The following is a 17,032-nucleotide window of genomic DNA, read 5'->3' as shown; positions in this document are numbered from 1 at the left end:
TAAGAGAAATTTGGATATGTGAATGGATGGAGAGCTATGGTTCAGGTGCATGTCGATGGCACTAGGCAAAATAATTGTTCAGCATTGATTATGTGTGCCAAAGGGCCTGTTTCTGTGCTGTAGTCTTCTATGACTGTATGAGGATTATGAGTCTCTGGAACACTTCCTTGAAAGTAGTAGCATCGGTCTCTGAATATTTTTAAGGTGGCCATCAATGAAAACGTGAAAGGTTATTTTTGGACTCATTTTCGGAGACTCTGCAATTCATGTTGCAGTTGTTCGTGTTTAACTATTTACGCAATTTGTTGTCTTTTACAAATTGGATATGTGGCGGTCTTGTGTGTGTTTTAGTGGATTCTATTGTGTTTCTTTGTTTTGTGACTGCCTGCAAGAAAGTGAATCTCAAGGTTGTATATGGTATACGTACTTCGGTAATAAATTTGAACTTTGGGTCGACAGGAATGTCCCATCAAAGCTAGAATCAGAGAGATCATGAACTCATTAAGTGACAGCAGATGTGAAATGACCACCTTTTGCTCCTTGTTTCTGTGAACTTGTTGTAGAAAAATAACATGCTAAATGTTAACATGTCATGGTTCCAACACCCAGGTTGTATGCTCCAATAAGGATCTGCACTCTGGTGTCTTTGGTGGCACGGTACATGAAGCAATGGCTGACCTGATCTACTTACTGGGTAAGACCTCAGTATTCACTCCAGGATTGTGCTGAATGGCTAGTCTGATGTTAACTAATTCAAATCTATAATTAACGTGGCATATCCTTTAAATAAAAAGTAAGGTGTTCAAAGTAAGTTATGCCAGCTATGAGTTAAGGGACCCTGTTCTCCTGTATACACTTCAAAAATGTATACTTTCCAGTTTATTTTCACATAGAAAGAGGATATTGCCACTATTTCATTGGTGAGGAAAGAAAGCATCAAACTCAATGCTGGTTTAAGAAAGTTGCTGTAGTCAGTTAGCATGCAACACCTTTATTTCATGCCATTCACTGCAGATATGCACAGTGCAACAGATTTAAAATTAATTGCATGAAGAGAATTTCTTCAATTTAATTGCCAATAACATTGCGCTGCTTGAATTCTGTGGCAAGGTGATGCCCAAATACAGAGCAAAAGAAACCAAGTACAGTTCATTGTAAAGTGGTAAAAGTGCAATGAATTTGGGGACAAGGAGTTACAAGGTACTTCAAAGCCAGTAATTACATGCACAGTTTGCTAGTTAAATGGAGTAGCCAAAATATGCACAAGAAGCGATTTGAAAGAATGTGGTGCTGATTGGGTGATAAATGGTCTTTATCTTTCTCCACCTAGCCAGTGTCAGTCTAATTTAACCACCTGCAGGAGAGAATGCAGGCTAAAACATAGCCCTGGCATTTCCCCCACAGTTTTGTTTTCCTTTCTTCATTTTGTTGTTCAACCATACACATGTATACAGCTAAACGAAAGATTGTTCCCCTGGGGCCAAGGTGCAAAACACAGTGAATGTAGTCACACACAGCATGTCCAGTTACAAACTTTCCAATGCATAAATTTCTATGTGCTAGGTAGAAAACCAACTTTTTGGATTTGTAGAATGCAAATGCTCTTCAGATGCAGTTTGGAGCTTCTGTTTACGTGACTTTCTGCTGCCGTATATACGTTGTTCCTTTGTGTGAAGTATATGCTAACAGTTATGCCTAAATCTCTTTTCTAATTAGGCAAATTGGTGGACAAAACTGGAAAGCTCCTTGTTCCTGGTGTTTATGAATCAGTGGCACCACTTACGGATGAGGAAAAGAAATTGTATGATAAAATAGACTTTGATATTGAAGAGTACTGCAAGGATATAGGTGCCAGTCAGCTGCTGCAGAGTACAAAGGTACATTTAAATATAACCAAACTTCTGATTCTGTGGACAATCATGATGTGATTGTGGCTGCTCATGACACTTTTCTGGAATTGTGTCTACATGTGAATTCTCTTCATATGGATTTGTAGATTAAAAATTTGACAGTAACTAAAATTCCAATCATTGAGCAGTTGCCCAGAATTGTAAACACAAGAGATTCTGCAGATGCTGGAAATCCAGAGTAACACAGACAAAATGCTGGAGGAACTCAGCAGGTCATGCAGCACCTATGGAAATGAATGAACAGTCGCTGTTTCAGGCTGAAACCCTTCTTTAGGACTGGAAAGGAAATGGGAAGACATCAAAATGAAAAGGTGGGACGAGGGGAAGCAAGACTAGCTGAAAGGTGATAGGTAAATCCAGTTGGATGGGAGAGGCAAAGGGCTGGAGAAGAAGGAAACAGGAGAGGAGAATGGACCATGGGAGAAAGAGGAGAAGGAGGGCCATAAGGAGGAGGTGATAGGCAGGTGAGGAAAAGAGATAAGAGGCTAGAGAGTGGAATAGAAGAGGGAAGTTAGAGGGGAAATGATGCAGTGTTATTTCTATCATTCTAAGTAAGCACTGCACCTTCTCACCATTTCTGTTTGAATGTGCAACCTCTCTCTCACTGGTGGTGTAGTGAGACTTAGATGGAGCTTTGAAAATAACAATACAGGTAGATAGGATTGTGAAGAAGACTTTTACCTTTGTATTGAGTGTAAGAGTTCGGATTTAGATTCAGATTTATTTATCACTTGTACATCGAAACATTCAGAGAAACACATCTGAGGATGTGCTGAGAGCAGCCTGCAAGTGTTGCCATGTAGTCTGGCACCACCGTAACATAGAAAAATTGAAAATTTACAGCACATTACAGGCCCTTCGGCCCACAATGTTGTGCCGACCATGTAACCTACTCTAGAGTCTGCCTAGAATTTCCTTACCGCATAGCCCTCTGTTTTTCTAAGCTCCATGTACCTATCCAAGAGTCTCTTAAAAGACCCTATTGTATCCGCCTCTACCACCTTCACTGACGGTGCATTCTACGCACCCACCACTCTCTGTGTGAAAAACTTACCTGTGGCATCCCCCTTGTACCTATTTCCAAGCACCTTAAAACCAGGCCCCCTCATGTTAGCCATTTTGACCCTGGGAAAAAAGCCTCTGGCTATCCACACCATCAATGCCTCTCATTATCTTGTACAGCTCTATCAGGTCACCTCTCATCCTCCATCGCTCCAAGGAGAAAAGGCCAAGTTCACTCAACCTATTCCCACAGTGCTCGGCAGAACAACACAGAACACAACAAGACAAAATGTACCAAACGACAAAGCAACAAAAGTGAAACAAGCCACATTTCCTCTCTTCCCCCCTACCCACTGATCCACCCAGCCACACACTACACAGTCCTTTAACACCAAGCCAGGCCTCCAGTCTCCCAGCAGATACAGACTCAATCCTGCAGATACTGAGCTTCGACCTCCTCAGCAGACTCACAGAGGTTCACAGATTCAGCTCTGGCCAACAGCCCTAAGTTTCCACAGTTTTGTCCTCGTGTCCCAATCCTTGACATTTGACCCTGTGGCACATTGATCACTAAACATCAGGCTTCGAAGTCCGGGGTCGACAATGGCAAGAACCTGAACACTAGGTCATGAACTCCTTTCTCACTGAATCACCAACCCAGGGGCTCACTGGAACTCATTTCTCTTGTCCAATCCGTAACGCGCTGACCTGAGGGCGGGGTGGGGGGGGAAGGGGGGTGTCTTGTATCTCCTGGCTGTCAATCCTTGATCTGAAGTCAAGTTATGGTGAAAGAAGCAAATGTGTGTAATACATCTAAACTTCGGTGTTGGCGATATCTTGCACATCCTCTATGCGTTCACTTCAGTTAAGTTGTATAAAATAATTTTTTTTTCCTTCTGCTTCCAGGAGCAAGTTCTGATGCACCGATGGAGATACCCGTCCTTGTCATTGCATGGTATTGAGGGGGCTTTTGCTGGTTCAGGAGCTAAAACAGTCATTCCCAGGAAAGTTATTGGGAAGTTTTCTATTCGATTAGTGCCCAACATGGATCCAGAAGTGGTTGAGAAGCAGGTATGGAGTGGGTGTTGTAAAGGAAACGATTGTTCTTTTTTCGCATTCGTCTGGTCACCTTGGATATCTGCATAGTTGTGTAGCTTAGGGCCTGTACACTATCCCCCAATTGCCTTTGATGTCATACCCTGCACCCAATTGTCCCATTTCTTTGTACACCATGTAAAGACACCATAGATTGTCACAATTAATAGTAAGCAAAGTGGTTAGGGCATGAGGTCATGAGTTCGAGCCCCAGCCGAGACAGCATGTTGTGTCCTTGAGCAAGGACACAATGCTCCAGTCCACCCAGCTGAAAATGGGTACCGGCAAAATGCTGAGGGTTAACCTCGCGATAGACTGGCGCCCTATCCAGGGGGGAGTCTCGTACTCTCAGTGGCTTCACGCCACGGAAACCGGCATAAGCACTGGCCTGATGAGCCTTTAAGGCTCGGGACAGACTTTAACTTAACTTAACCTAATAGTAAGCAAATATCTGGTACTTGTGGGCACGTGGCCAAGTGGTTATGGCATTGGACTAGCGACCTGAAGGTCGTGAGTTCGAGCCCCAGCCAAGGCAGCATGTTGTGTCCTTGAGCAAGGCACTTAACCACACAGTGCTCTGCAATGACACTGGTGCCAAGCTGTATTGGCCCTTGCCCTTCCCTTGGACAACATCAGTGTTGTGGAGAGGGGAGACTTGCAGCATGGGCAACTGCCAGTCTTCCAGACAACCTTGCCCAGGCCTGTGCCCTGGAGAGTGAAGACTTTCCAGGCGCAGATCCATGGTCTCGCAAGACTAACGGATGCCTTACTTATCTGGTACTTGTAGCTCCTGAGAAGCTGGGATGCAAATGGGTTACTCTACATATTTTATGTAAAATTCTGTAATTTTTAGCATTTTCAGCAATCCAATCACAATCTCAAAATAAACAACTAATGCTTAATATTAACATTGTATTACTAAGTTCATGGCTGCAGTGTATTTAGTGACATAAACATCTGGCACAGTTTCAAATGCATCTGAGAAGGGATGACCACCTCTCCTACATAAAACAAGATTCGGCAGCCAACTGCAAATTCTGTGCTAGAAGTCAGACAAGTTGCCAATCTCTTTCAGGAGGAGATGGCTTTCATCTGTGATTGGGTGAAATTTTGATGAGGATCTGACTTTCCTCCACTTGATAAAGGAGAAAAAGCAAATCACGTTGCACAGCTCTGACGGTCCTTGCGTAACCAGTGCAGATGAGAGAATGTGATGGGTGGAAGTTAGACAATACTAAAATAACATCAGGAAATACTGGGAATGCTCGGCAGGTCAGGCCACCATCGGCAAGAAGGAAAACAGTTAATGTTTCAAGTTGCAAATCTTTCATCAGAACTGGGAAGGAAACAATGGAAGCTTGCTATGATATTTGGGGTGGAGAGATGGAAATGCCTTTGGTCAGATGAATCTGGGGTGGCTGTGGGATAAGATGTAAAGAGGGTTATCTGGTCAAGTAGTGGGAGCACTTAGAAAATGAGAACATAACCAGAAAGAATGTGGGAATTGTGAAATGCAGAGCAGAACGGCGTTCCAGCAGATCAGGATGGTCATGTCCTCCTTTCCAGAGGAAACAATAAAGGAAAAGCAACATACAAACTGAGCCATTATCACAGGTGTACGCTTGATGCAGACAGAATTCGAATTACTTGGTTTGAATTCTCTCATTCATATTCTATCTCTCTATCTCTCCTTTCTCCTCCCCCCCCCCCCACCTCCTTGCTGTCGATGAATGGTGCTGGGGCAAGGTTTAATTGACACAGGTTGTGGATTTGGACTCTAATTCAGGTTTATGATGTGATCTGGTTTCCGGTTCTAGTTCTGGTCGTTCTTTTGCGCTACTACTTCTGGTCACTCTTTTGCGCTACTACTTCTGGGCGATTTTTGAATCAGGGCAACTTGCAGATAATGTACACTGAACTTAACTGTACTGAAATATGCCTTTTGATTTTGTGTTTTATATTCTGTGTTTTCGCTCGTTTTTGGTTGCAGTTTGCACGAGGGAGTTTGACAGACCAAGACTAAAACTGATAAAAACCACAGAATTATAACATATAGTTACAACAGTGCAAAGCAATACCATAATTTGGTGAAGAGCAGACCATGGGCACAGTAAAAAAAAGTCCCGAAGTCCCGATAGCCCCATCATCTCACGCAGACAGTAGAAGGAAGAAACTCTCCCTGCCATGAACCTCCAGCGCTGCAAACTTGCCGATGCAGCACCCTGGAAGCACCCGACCACAGTCCAACTCTGAGCCTGTCCGAAAACTTCGAGCCTCCGACACCAAGCACCATCTCTGCGGAGCGCTTCAACCCCGGCTGCCAAGCAACAGGCAAAGCCGAGGATTCGGGGCCTTCCCCTCCAGAGATTCTGGATGGCACAGTAGCAGCGGCAGCGAAGCAGGCATTTCAGAAGTTTCTCCCGATGTTCCTCCGTGCTTCTCACGTCCGTCTCCATCAAATCAGGATTGTGCACGGCATCCTTTTTGACAGAAAACAGATACTCATTCCGGTGTGGCTGCTGGGCGCTGCGTTGCGCCGCCATCTTCTCTCTATAATATTTGCATTGTAGATACATTACACACATTTTATTCTGTATCCGTACTTTAATCTCTAACTTTAATTTTTTAAATAATTCTTCATTTTAATAGTTATAGAACCATAGAAACTACAGCACAGAAACAGGCCTTTTGGCCCTTCTTGGCTGTGCCGAACCATTTTCTGCCTAGTCCCACTGACCTGCACACGGACCATATCCCTCCATACACCTCCCATCCATGTTGAACATTGTTTTTTGTTGCACATCGTGCCCTGGAAACACAGCACAGCAAAGTCCTAATACATATAAATGTATGTGGTCAGTAATGTTGATCCTTGATCGAGCGAGTAATTGACCAGAGAGAGGTATCCAGGTGGGTCATACATACTGAAGACGGGTGAAAGTTTCTGACCAAAGAAATGTGTGAAGGCAGAGGTGGCAGAAGAAGAGTTCAGAGTCATGCTGAGCTCAGAATTATTGTGCTGGGATATAGGGATATGAAGCTGAGGCCTCTGCTGCAAACAGATCATTCTTGATCCAAGAGTGGTGGGGGTGGGAGGGGAGTGCTGAGGGAGTGGGACTAGGAGGAAAGATGGGGTCAGGAAAGTGAAGTGGGGGTGAGAGATCCAGAGGGATGTTGGAATGCAGGTGTTCTTGGAGTTTGCAATCTTTTGATGTTTGAAGATACAGTTTAAAAAAAAGGCGTGTATTACAATGCTGAATGTGCTAAAGAATAAAGAGGAACTGCAGACCATGAAAGCTTTTGAGTTAAACAGTACAACTTGTCAAACAATTTGGGAAGCTGTAAAGATTAATGTGTCAATAGCTTAAACCCAAAACTGGATCATTAGAAAGGTAACATTCACAAAATGCTGGGAGGAACTCAGCAGGCCAGGCAGCATCGATACAAATTTTTTCTTGTTTGTCATTAGAAAAGTAATCCCTTTTAATTTAAATGTACAAATACACACGAGCAAAATAAATAAGTAGAGAAAAGAACATTCTGTTATAATTGCTCTTGTTAAAATATTAATGTAACTAAACATGCACAACAATAATTTAAAAATAAATCAAAATACACTTCCCTTCTCAATTATGTGCAGTAGATGATTTTTCCTAATTATAAAAAAGTTATCTTTTATAGAGGAGGGTGCAGATATGTCTCACCAAAGGAGGTGTAAGGCACTCCTTCCCTCTACTAACCTGCAGGTCAAACTTGAGCAAGGAGTAGCACCTGCTTACCCCCCCCCCCCCCCAGGGTCCTATGAAGTCATGGGAGCAGGTGGTGGGTGTTGTGTGAGCAGCCAGTGCTAATCACAAGACCTGGTTATGCGACCACTGACTCTAGGCAGTCTCTGAAGAGTTTTGATAATGGCTGGGGTCTCCCGTCTTGTAAAGACACTGCCCAGAAGAAGGCAATGGCAAACCACTTCTGTAGAAGAATTTGCCAAGAACAATCATGGTCAAAGTCCATGTTCGGCCACGTCCTACGGGAAGGCACGTGGTGATGATCTGTATCGAATTTAGTTGCCAAATTAAGTTTTTTTTTGTATACCTCAAATTCAGAAAGATGTGAAACTTTCAAAATGGGTTAATTCTCTCCCAATGCTGTATGTGATGGAAGGAATGAGCGTGTAATTATAAAGTATTTTGTACATTTTTGGGATATCCAAAATACATTAATGCTGGTGAAATACAGGGGAAGAAGAGCTGCTTTATGCTCACAAACAGCAAAGATGTGAATGTTTTTTATTGCTTAATGGTGAATAACAAGGGCTCAGCCGCTTTGAGTAAAACAATGGTGATATTTGGTGTTGTCCCTTCTTTGTGCTAAATGACACAGAGAAACAAAGTGGGACTGGATTTAATAATTTGTTTCTGCACATGGGGACTGTGCAGATGTTTTGATTGTGTAAGGTGCCACTTTTCTGTCTCCTGCCTAAGTCCCTTTTCATTTGAATTTTGTTCTTGCTTAGGTTGTGGATTACATCCAGAAGCTATTTGCTGAGCGTGGAAGTCCAAACACAATGAAGGTTTACATGGGTCATGGTGCCAAGGCTTGGCTGTCTGACTATAACCACCCCCACTACAGAGCCGGCAGGAATGCAATAAAAACAGGTTGGTGAAAGGGGACTTACTCTGTTGTTGGAACAACCACTGAAAAGCTCCTAAACACACAACATTCTGTGGGTGCTGGACATCGTGAGCAGCACAAACGGTCAGAATCAGTATTACTGGCATATGTCAGGAGACTTGTAGTTTTGCAGCAGCAGTACAACACAATACACAACAATTAAAACTATAAAGTACAATAGGAAGTATATATTAAAAATAAATTAAGTAGTGCAAGAAAAGAGGGAACAAAATACTGAGGAATGTTCATGGGTCCAGTGTCCATTCAGAAATCTGATGGTGGAGGGGAAGAAGCTGTTTCTGAATCGTTGAGTGTGTGCCGTCGGGCTCCTGTACCTCCTCAATGGTAGCGGTGAGAAGAGGGCATGTCCTAGTTGCAGTGGGAGATACAGAGACCCAAGTTTTGGAACTTTTTGATTAGAACTGAGGGTATGCTTGTGTTGAACGATGAACTGTGGTCAATAAGCAGCAGCCTGATGTACTATTGTCCTGGTGATCCAAGGCTGAATGGAGACCCATTGAGATATCACACGCTGTGGCCTATTGTGGTGGGAGCCTATGATTGCAGCAGTGAGACATTGAGGCCGTCCTTAAACACTACAGCCAGTTGCTTTCAGTGTTCTGCCAGGTGCACCATTGGGGCCTAACGCCTTTGGAGGATTCACTCTCTTGAAAGATGTTCTGACATCAGCCTCTGAGACAGAGATCACAGGGTCATCAGATGCTGGGGGGGTTCACACAGGTGTAGTTTTATTCTCACTTTCAAAGCGTGCGTAAAAGTAATTGAGCTCATCGGGGGGTGAGGCATCACAGTCATTCACAATGTTGGGTTTTGCTTGTAGGAAGTAATGGCCTTCAAACCCTGCCAGAGTTGATATGCATCCGATTCCACCTCTAACTTCAGTATGAATTGTTCCTTGCATTTACAGTAGACTTCCATTGGTCGTACTTAGACTTGTATAATTCTGGAGATGAGGCCCTCCTTTGGTCAGGGTTAACCATGCATGTTGCATGCCAGTTGTCTACATGATGCGCAAGCCAGGGCAGTACAGTATCGAGAGCAAGCTGTTGCCCATGCAGAAGGCACCCCCTCTCCATGCAGCTGATGAATCCAAAGGAGCAGCAGAGATCAAAACAGTTGGGTACCAGCAGCATTGTAGGAGTTGCCAGTCATCATTGAACTCAATGCAGGGCTGCCTTAGGGACTCCAGCTCTGGATTTGTCCTCAGGGTTTATTCGTGAAGCCTTCCCCATGAGTGGGTATGGCCGCAAGGCAGCAGAGGTAGAGTTTTCCTTCTCCTAGGTTTGCTGCCAACTGTGGCTGACGAGCCCTATTGCCTGAAGTAACTGGCTTTAAGGCGCCAATAACCCACCTTTGCCCCTTCTGTTGTCAGCTGAAATGGTTCTGCCAGTCCTAGTAGTTAAGCCACACGTAAAGGCCAGGAGTTGGACTTGGTTGTCAGAGGCTATTTGAGGTGGCCACCATTGGGAGCATTTAAATAAACAGTAGAAGCTTCTCCCCACTACCTCCCCATTAAGGAACCAAGTTCTGGATCACCAGTCTTGGATGCCACAGGTCTAGCCCTCAGCAGATTACAAATCTCCTGGTTCATCTGCGGCTTTTGGCTTTGGTATATCCAGTAGTTTCTCAAAGGCACACGTTCATCCACACAGGTCGTGGTGAAGTGAGTGACAACTGTGGCATATTCATTCGGACTCAAAGATGAATCCCTGAATATTGGCCAGTCCACCCACTCAAAGCAGTCCTGTAACTGCTTCTCCACCTCTCTTGGCCATACCTTCTTGGTCCTCGCCACTGGTGCTGTGGTCATCTGTCTCTGCCTGTAGACTGGGAGTAGAGGTATAGCCAGGTGATCGAATATTCCAAAGTGTGGGCGTGGGATGGCACGGTAAGCATTCTTGATGGTGATGGAACACATCAAGTGTGTCTGTAGGCCAGCCGACTTGATGAGTTCCTCCAGCATTTGGTGTGTGTTGCATAAAAAGCTCCTACTTGCAAAGGCTCACATCCTGTAATTAGCTGTACAAACTTTCCTGTTGTTAATGTCACTTGGGAAGGAGGAGGGGTTTAACAATTAGAACAGCTGCTGTCTGAATGATGTCATCAGTTTGCAATATTAATGCATTTTAATGAATATTTTCATGAATAAACATTATTATCAGAGTCAGGTTTGTAATTACTGACATGTTGTGAAGTTTATTGTTTTGTGGCTGCAGTACTGCAGTGCATAAAATATACTATAAATTATAATAATAAGTGCATAAAAAATTAAATAAGTTGTGCAAAAAGAGAGCAAAAATAGGTGTTTGGTGTTCATGGGATAGTTCACTGTCCGTCCAAAGATCTGATAACGGAGGGGAAGAAGTGTTGAGTGTCTGCCCTCAGGCCCCTGTATCTCCTCTCTGATGGGAGTAATTACAACATTTGCTTCTGCTACCCTTTGAGGAAGAGTACCAAAGATTCCTCGTCGCCCCCGAGCAAAAGAAAAATCAGTTCATCTTTGTCTTATGTAAATGACCCCCTAGTTCTAGATTCTCCCACAGATGGAAATATAATCACCACACCCCCCTACAGCAAGATTTTGGACCCCATCAAGCTCTTTACAATAGGAATGACATTTTGTCATGTTCTCTATTGGGTCACTGTGTTAACAGACATCTTGGTAAGAAAACTAATTAAAATCTGAAATGGTATCAGATTCCAATTCACCTATTTATCACAGTCACATTGAAGCATCCAGTGAAATGCGTTGTTTGCGTGAACAGCCAACGTGAACTAAGAGCAGCCTGTGAGGTGCCACGCATTCTGGTGCCAACAGCATGCCCCCCATGCTCACAGAACAACACAAAAACAACATCAACAAAGCAATTTAATATCAGAGAATGTATACAGCATACAACTTGAAATTCTTGCTCTTTGCAGACGTCCACCAAGCGGAAAAGACCCAAAGAATCAATGACAGAAACATCAGAACCCCGAAGCCCCCTTGCCCACCTCCTACGCCAGCAGCAAAAGCATCGACTCTCCCCCTACCCCTTGCTTGCACTATCAGAAACACTGACAACCCCCTTCCCCCACCATGCAAGCAAGAGCAAAAGCCCACAAAGAGACGTTGATCTAGAGACAATCAAAACTACAGTTCATCCCAACACTTCAGTATCTCAGGTAGGTTCTCGCTGACTAGTGAGGGAGGGAGAGATCGCTCCTGCAACAAGAGCAGGAGACCAGCAGCTCACTGTTTCGATGTTAGGAGCCGCCTTCCGACAGCGGTGCAGTCTGCCTGCTGTCTCGGTGTTTTGGTCTTCCACGGCACCTCCTTCAGTGACGTCGGAGAGGAACCAGGTTGTCCATGGGCTGCACTCCAAAGGCGTGCGTCTTCCAGGCCACACCTGGAGATATCAAAATGCCAGCTGCGTGGCAAGTTGGAGAACAAGAACCCACCGCAGATGGAGACCCATAGTTTGAGCTGCAGCTGTAGATCACCGACTCCAACAGGAACCCAGCCACCTTGTAAAGAAAAGGGAGAGCTGAGAAAAGAAGAAGAAGCTGTTTCGTGGATTAACTGGAAGAAGTTGCCTCGATCTGCAAAAACCTCTGGCACCACCTTTTCTAGCTCTTTCCCACCGTGCCACTTAAATTTCAAGTCCAGATCTTGCGTGAATGTTCAGTAAGTGATGCTTTGTGCCAAGAATGAACAATTTTCCCACAGTTTTTTTTTTATCAAACAAGCAACTGGAAATATGCAGGCAAGGGTATAAGAAAGTGGCAAAACTCTATCTAATGAAGCAAAGGAATCTTGTACGTAGATTGTGGAAACTTTGTTTATTTCTAAAATATGGGAATAAAGAGACTCATAATAACACAGACCAGCCAAAGCTGACCTTCAGTTGAGGTTGCTCTTATTGTCATCATATTGCTAAAAGATGTTCTCATATCAAAGTGGAAGATTGGAATATTATATTATGGATTTGAATTTGTTTGAGTTGCGGTATCTTAATGTACAATATGCAAAACATTTTTTTCTCATAGTGTTTGGAGTTGAGCCAGATATGACCAGAGAAGGTGGAAGCATTCCAGTTACCTTGACGTTCCAAGAAGCTACTGGAAAAAATGTTCTGCTGCTGCCAATTGGAGCAGCAGATGATGGCGCTCACTCCCAGAATGAGAAGATCAACCGGTAAGCGAACATAATAAAGTTAACAATTGCTTTTGTCACAAATAATGTGAAGCAGACCTGTATGTTTTTAATTTGGTTGTGTAAATTGATTTTTAGGGGAACATTAATTTGTGAGGATGAATTGGATTAAGAGAAAGCTGCTATCTTACATATACTTATTTGGAAGGGTTTGTTGGATCCTGATATTTTTGCCATCCAAAGATCCTTCAGAAGTCAAGAATTAGGCATAAAATTTGTTGCTTATGATCGTTTAATTAAATGTTACAAGAACAAAGAATGAAAAAGAGAGAGGTGAAAGAACAACTATAAAATAGCCAAATCCAAGTGGCCTGACATCAGCTTCTGAAAACTTACAAGTTTCCAGAAAAATGCAAGAAGCAACTGTATTGTAATTACTGGAAAATTCACTGAACAAAGATTCAGTTTCCAACTTTAAAGACCAGTTCAAAACCTATTTATTTACTTTGCTTTTAGTTGACATCTTTGTCTTCTATTTTCATGTTTTTAATTTTTATTTTCATGTTTGCACTTTCTTTCATTGTAAAGCACTTTGAACTACATCGTCTGTATGAACTGTTCTATAAATGTAGCTGATTAAATAAAAACACAAGAAAGATAAACTACAAGAAAAATAATAATTCTACAGCTCAATCCAGCAGATTGCTGACAGAAATTGAATGGAGATTAAGAACGTGAGGACCATCAACACTAGCACAGATCATTGGGGTGGAATGCTTGTTCTTGTGCTAAAACTTTATTATGACATTGATATATTCCCATCTCCAACTTTAAAGCACATAGCACGGCTAGACGAGAGGGCATGTCTTATGAAGATAGGTTGGGTGAGCTAGGGCTTTTCTCTTTGAAGTGAAGGAGGATGAGAGGTGACTTAATAGAGGTGTACAAGATGATAAGAAGCTTAGATAGAGTGGATAGCCAGAGACATTTTCTCCCAGGGCTAAAATGGCTAATATAATATGGTGTAATTTTAAGGTGATTGGAAGAAAGTATAGGTGGTTGTTAGAGCTACTTCCTTTACACAGGGAGTGGTGGGTGCGTGGAATGCCCTGCCAGACATGGTACTGGTAGAGGCAGATACATTAGGGTGTTGAAGATAGGCACGTGAATGATTTTTAAAAAATGGAGGGTTATGCAGGAAGGAAGGGTTAGATTGATCTAGAGTAGCTTAAAAGACCGGCATAACATTGTGGGCCAAAGAGTCTGTACTGTGCCGTAATGTTCTATGTTCTATTTTCATTGAGGGAACATAGTTTCAATCTCTTATCCATACGCTATTACCTAATGACTCGAGTGTTTTGCCTATTATTACACCCTGCAAAGTAATAGGGAAAATACTCTTCAAAAATATGATCAACAAAATGAGCATTTTTCCTCAAAAGAAGAGGGCTGTAAATAGTCTCCTTAAAAGCCAATTTTTATACATTGATTTACATCAAAGATACATTGAGTTTATAGAATGTTATTTGGGTGCTTTTATAAGGAATTGGAAGCTAATGGGATCATAATTAGAAAGGTCCAAGTGGTGTCTGCATTTTGGGCCTAGGAGTTGGATGTAGATGGATGGTGACTGGAGAATAATGTTTAAAGTCAGAGCAAGATAAGCAACACACAAAATGCTGGAGGAACTCAGCAGGTCGGGCAGCATCTGTAGAGAGGAATGATCAGTCAGAACAGGAATGAAGATAGGATTTAAAATGGTTGGCTACTGGGAAATTCATCTTATCGCTGATGGAGCAGAGGTGCTCGACAAAGTGGTTCCCAAATTTCTGTTGGGTCTCACCAACGTAAAGAAGGCCACATCGGGAGTGCTGGATACAGTAGATGACCCCAGTGGATTCATAGGTAAAGTGTTGCCTTACCTGGAAGGACTGTTTGGGGCCCTGAATGGAGTTGAGGTAGGAGATAAGTAGACAGGTGTAGCACTTCTGTCGCTTGCAAGGGTACATGCCAGGAGGGAGATTAGTGGGGAGGGATAAATAGGCAAGGGGATCACAGTGGAAGCAGAGAATGGGTTGGAAGTAAAGATGTGTTTGGAGATCAGATGTCGCTGAAGCTAGTGGAAGTTGCGAAGAACGATTTGTGGATTTGGAGGTTCATGAGGTAATTTCCCAATGGCCGAATATTTAAATTCCTATCCCCATTGCCATTGCCATTACGTGTTGGTTTATGGCCTCCCCTTCTGCCATGATGGGGCCACTCTCAGGGTGGAGGAGCAAAACATTGTATTTGGTCCAAATAGCCTCCAAGCTGATGGCATAAACATCAATTTCACTTTCTGGAACTTTCTTTCCTCCCCCTTCCCTCTTCTTTTATTCCCATTCTGGCCTCTTACCTCTTCCCACCTGCCTATCACCTCCCCGCTCCTCCCTTTCTCCCATGGTCTGGTCTACTCTCCTCTCCTATCAGATTTCTTCTCCAGCCCATTTCCCTTTCCACCTATCACCTCCCAGCTTCTTACTTTGTTCCCCTCCCTCATCCACCTGGCTTCACCTATCACCTAACTTGTGCTCCTTCCCCTTACCCCATCTTTTCATTATGACATCTTCACCCCTTGCTTTCCAGTGCGGATGAAGGGTCTCGGCCTGAAATGTTGATTGTTTATTACTCTCCCTAGATGGTATGACCTACTGAGCTCCTCCAATATTTTCTCTTTGTGGCTCTAGATTTCCTGCATCTGCAGAATCTCATGCACTTATGAGAGTGAAATAAGGCCTTGCTTTGCTCCCTCCTTCCAGCAGAGGGCTGCAAAACCATTGTTCAACACTGGTACTTTCAAGGGGAATAGTAAGAATGCAAAAACCCTCAAACTATTGCATTGAAATGTATCATAAATAACTTTCTGTTCAGAAAGCAGTTATTGTGTGTATTTGAATGTTGTGCAACCAAAGAAAACTTTGCATTTTTATTCCAACGTCTTCAATGTCAATGTAAAGCAAACCATAGAACAGTTGGCTGAAGAGTATTGAAAAAAATAAATGTTTTCAAACTTGAGTGTGCGGTGAAGGGGTGCATTTCAAGGACACAATGGAGGAGTACTGGGAGAAAAATTCAATAGCAGAATTGATGTTTGAGGCATGAGCAACCAGAGTCCAGATTTGGGTGGAATGTAAAGGGGAAAGCATAGGTAATAAATTTACCAACGAGAAAATCTGCAGATGCTGGAATTCCGAGTAACACACAAAATGCTGGAGGAACTCTGCAAGCCTGGAAGCATCTAGGAAAAGAGTACAGTTGACGTTCTGGGCCAAAACATGGACTGGACTCTTTTCCCAGGTGATAAAAACAGACAGTTTCAGGGAGTGTTTGAGTTGGAGAGCAGGGAATAACAGGACTGGAACCACAAAGGAAACTTGCAACTTTTAAAATTTATTATTATTCTTCCAACAGAACCAACTATATTCAGGGAATCAAGATGCTGGGTGCTTACTTCCATGAAATTTCCTGTCTGAAGTGACGACAGTTCTGGATTGATGAACTGCTGAAGTGCTTTCCACAGCACTGCATCCAGTAATATTCCCTCAATCAAAAACTGTGCAGAGCCAGAATAAGAAACAGTGATTTGTTATAGAAGAAGGTAGATTATGTAATTAATATGTGAATATTAAAGATACCAGCTTTGGTTTTGATTGTAATGTAAATTTGGAATATACATTTTCATGTTTACTGCCTGGGAAGTTGATTGTGCAATATCTTTCTCAAAATAGGATAAGTGCTTGAATTGTGAGAATTTCACGGACTGTAGAGGGGAAGTGTGCCTAATTAGGTAACTCTACCACATAGATTAGCTGAACGCCTCCTCCTCACACGTTCGTTCTGTTACTCAATAAACCTGAACTTAATAAACGTGAAATAAAATCATGCTAATTAAAATCAGTAAAATTTTCAACATCGCATTAGAGAAAATGAATAAGATGTCCTTTCAGTGTCATCATCATCATTATGAGTCATGTCGTATGACGTGGGCGGTCATGGTCTCGTTGTTCTTGGCAAACTTTCTACAGAAGTGCCTTCTTCTATGCAGTGTCTTCTTCACAAGATGGGTGACACCAGCCATTATCAATACTCCTCAGAGCTTGTCTGCCTGACGTCATTGATCACAGAACCAGGACTTGTGAGATACACCAGCTGCTCCCAT

At 42.9% G+C, this 17,032-nt stretch overlaps 1 protein-coding gene across 2 annotated transcripts in view; it reads left to right on the top strand.

Moving 5' to 3' along the window:
* Window positions 1-16,796, top strand: part of cndp2 (carnosine dipeptidase 2) — a 57,463-nt gene extending 40,667 nt beyond the window's left edge. The window contains exons 7-12 of one of the 2 annotated variants that reach the window (XM_063055010.1): window positions 610-694; window positions 1,717-1,877; window positions 3,819-3,983; window positions 8,521-8,662; window positions 12,729-12,876; window positions 16,285-16,796. In XM_063055010.1, coding sequence (XP_062911080.1) covers window positions 610-694; window positions 1,717-1,877; window positions 3,819-3,983; window positions 8,521-8,662; window positions 12,729-12,876; window positions 16,285-16,351 — 768 coding nt within the window. In that variant the 3' untranslated portion in view covers window positions 16,352-16,796. The remainder of the gene's footprint in view (window positions 1-609; window positions 695-1,716; window positions 1,878-3,818; window positions 3,984-8,520; window positions 8,663-12,728; window positions 12,877-16,284) is intronic. The other variant, XM_063055017.1, reaches the window with a different exon arrangement.
* The last annotated feature ends 236 nt before the right edge of the window (window positions 16,797-17,032 follow it).

The sequence above is a fragment of the Mobula hypostoma genome, chromosome 1 (assembly GCF_963921235.1).
Source record: "Mobula hypostoma chromosome 1, sMobHyp1.1, whole genome shotgun sequence".
NCBI lineage: Eukaryota > Metazoa > Chordata > Chondrichthyes > Myliobatiformes > Myliobatidae > Mobula > Mobula hypostoma.
Note: the sequence above shows the minus strand (reverse complement) of the source record. Positions and strands in the feature narration are given on the sequence as shown.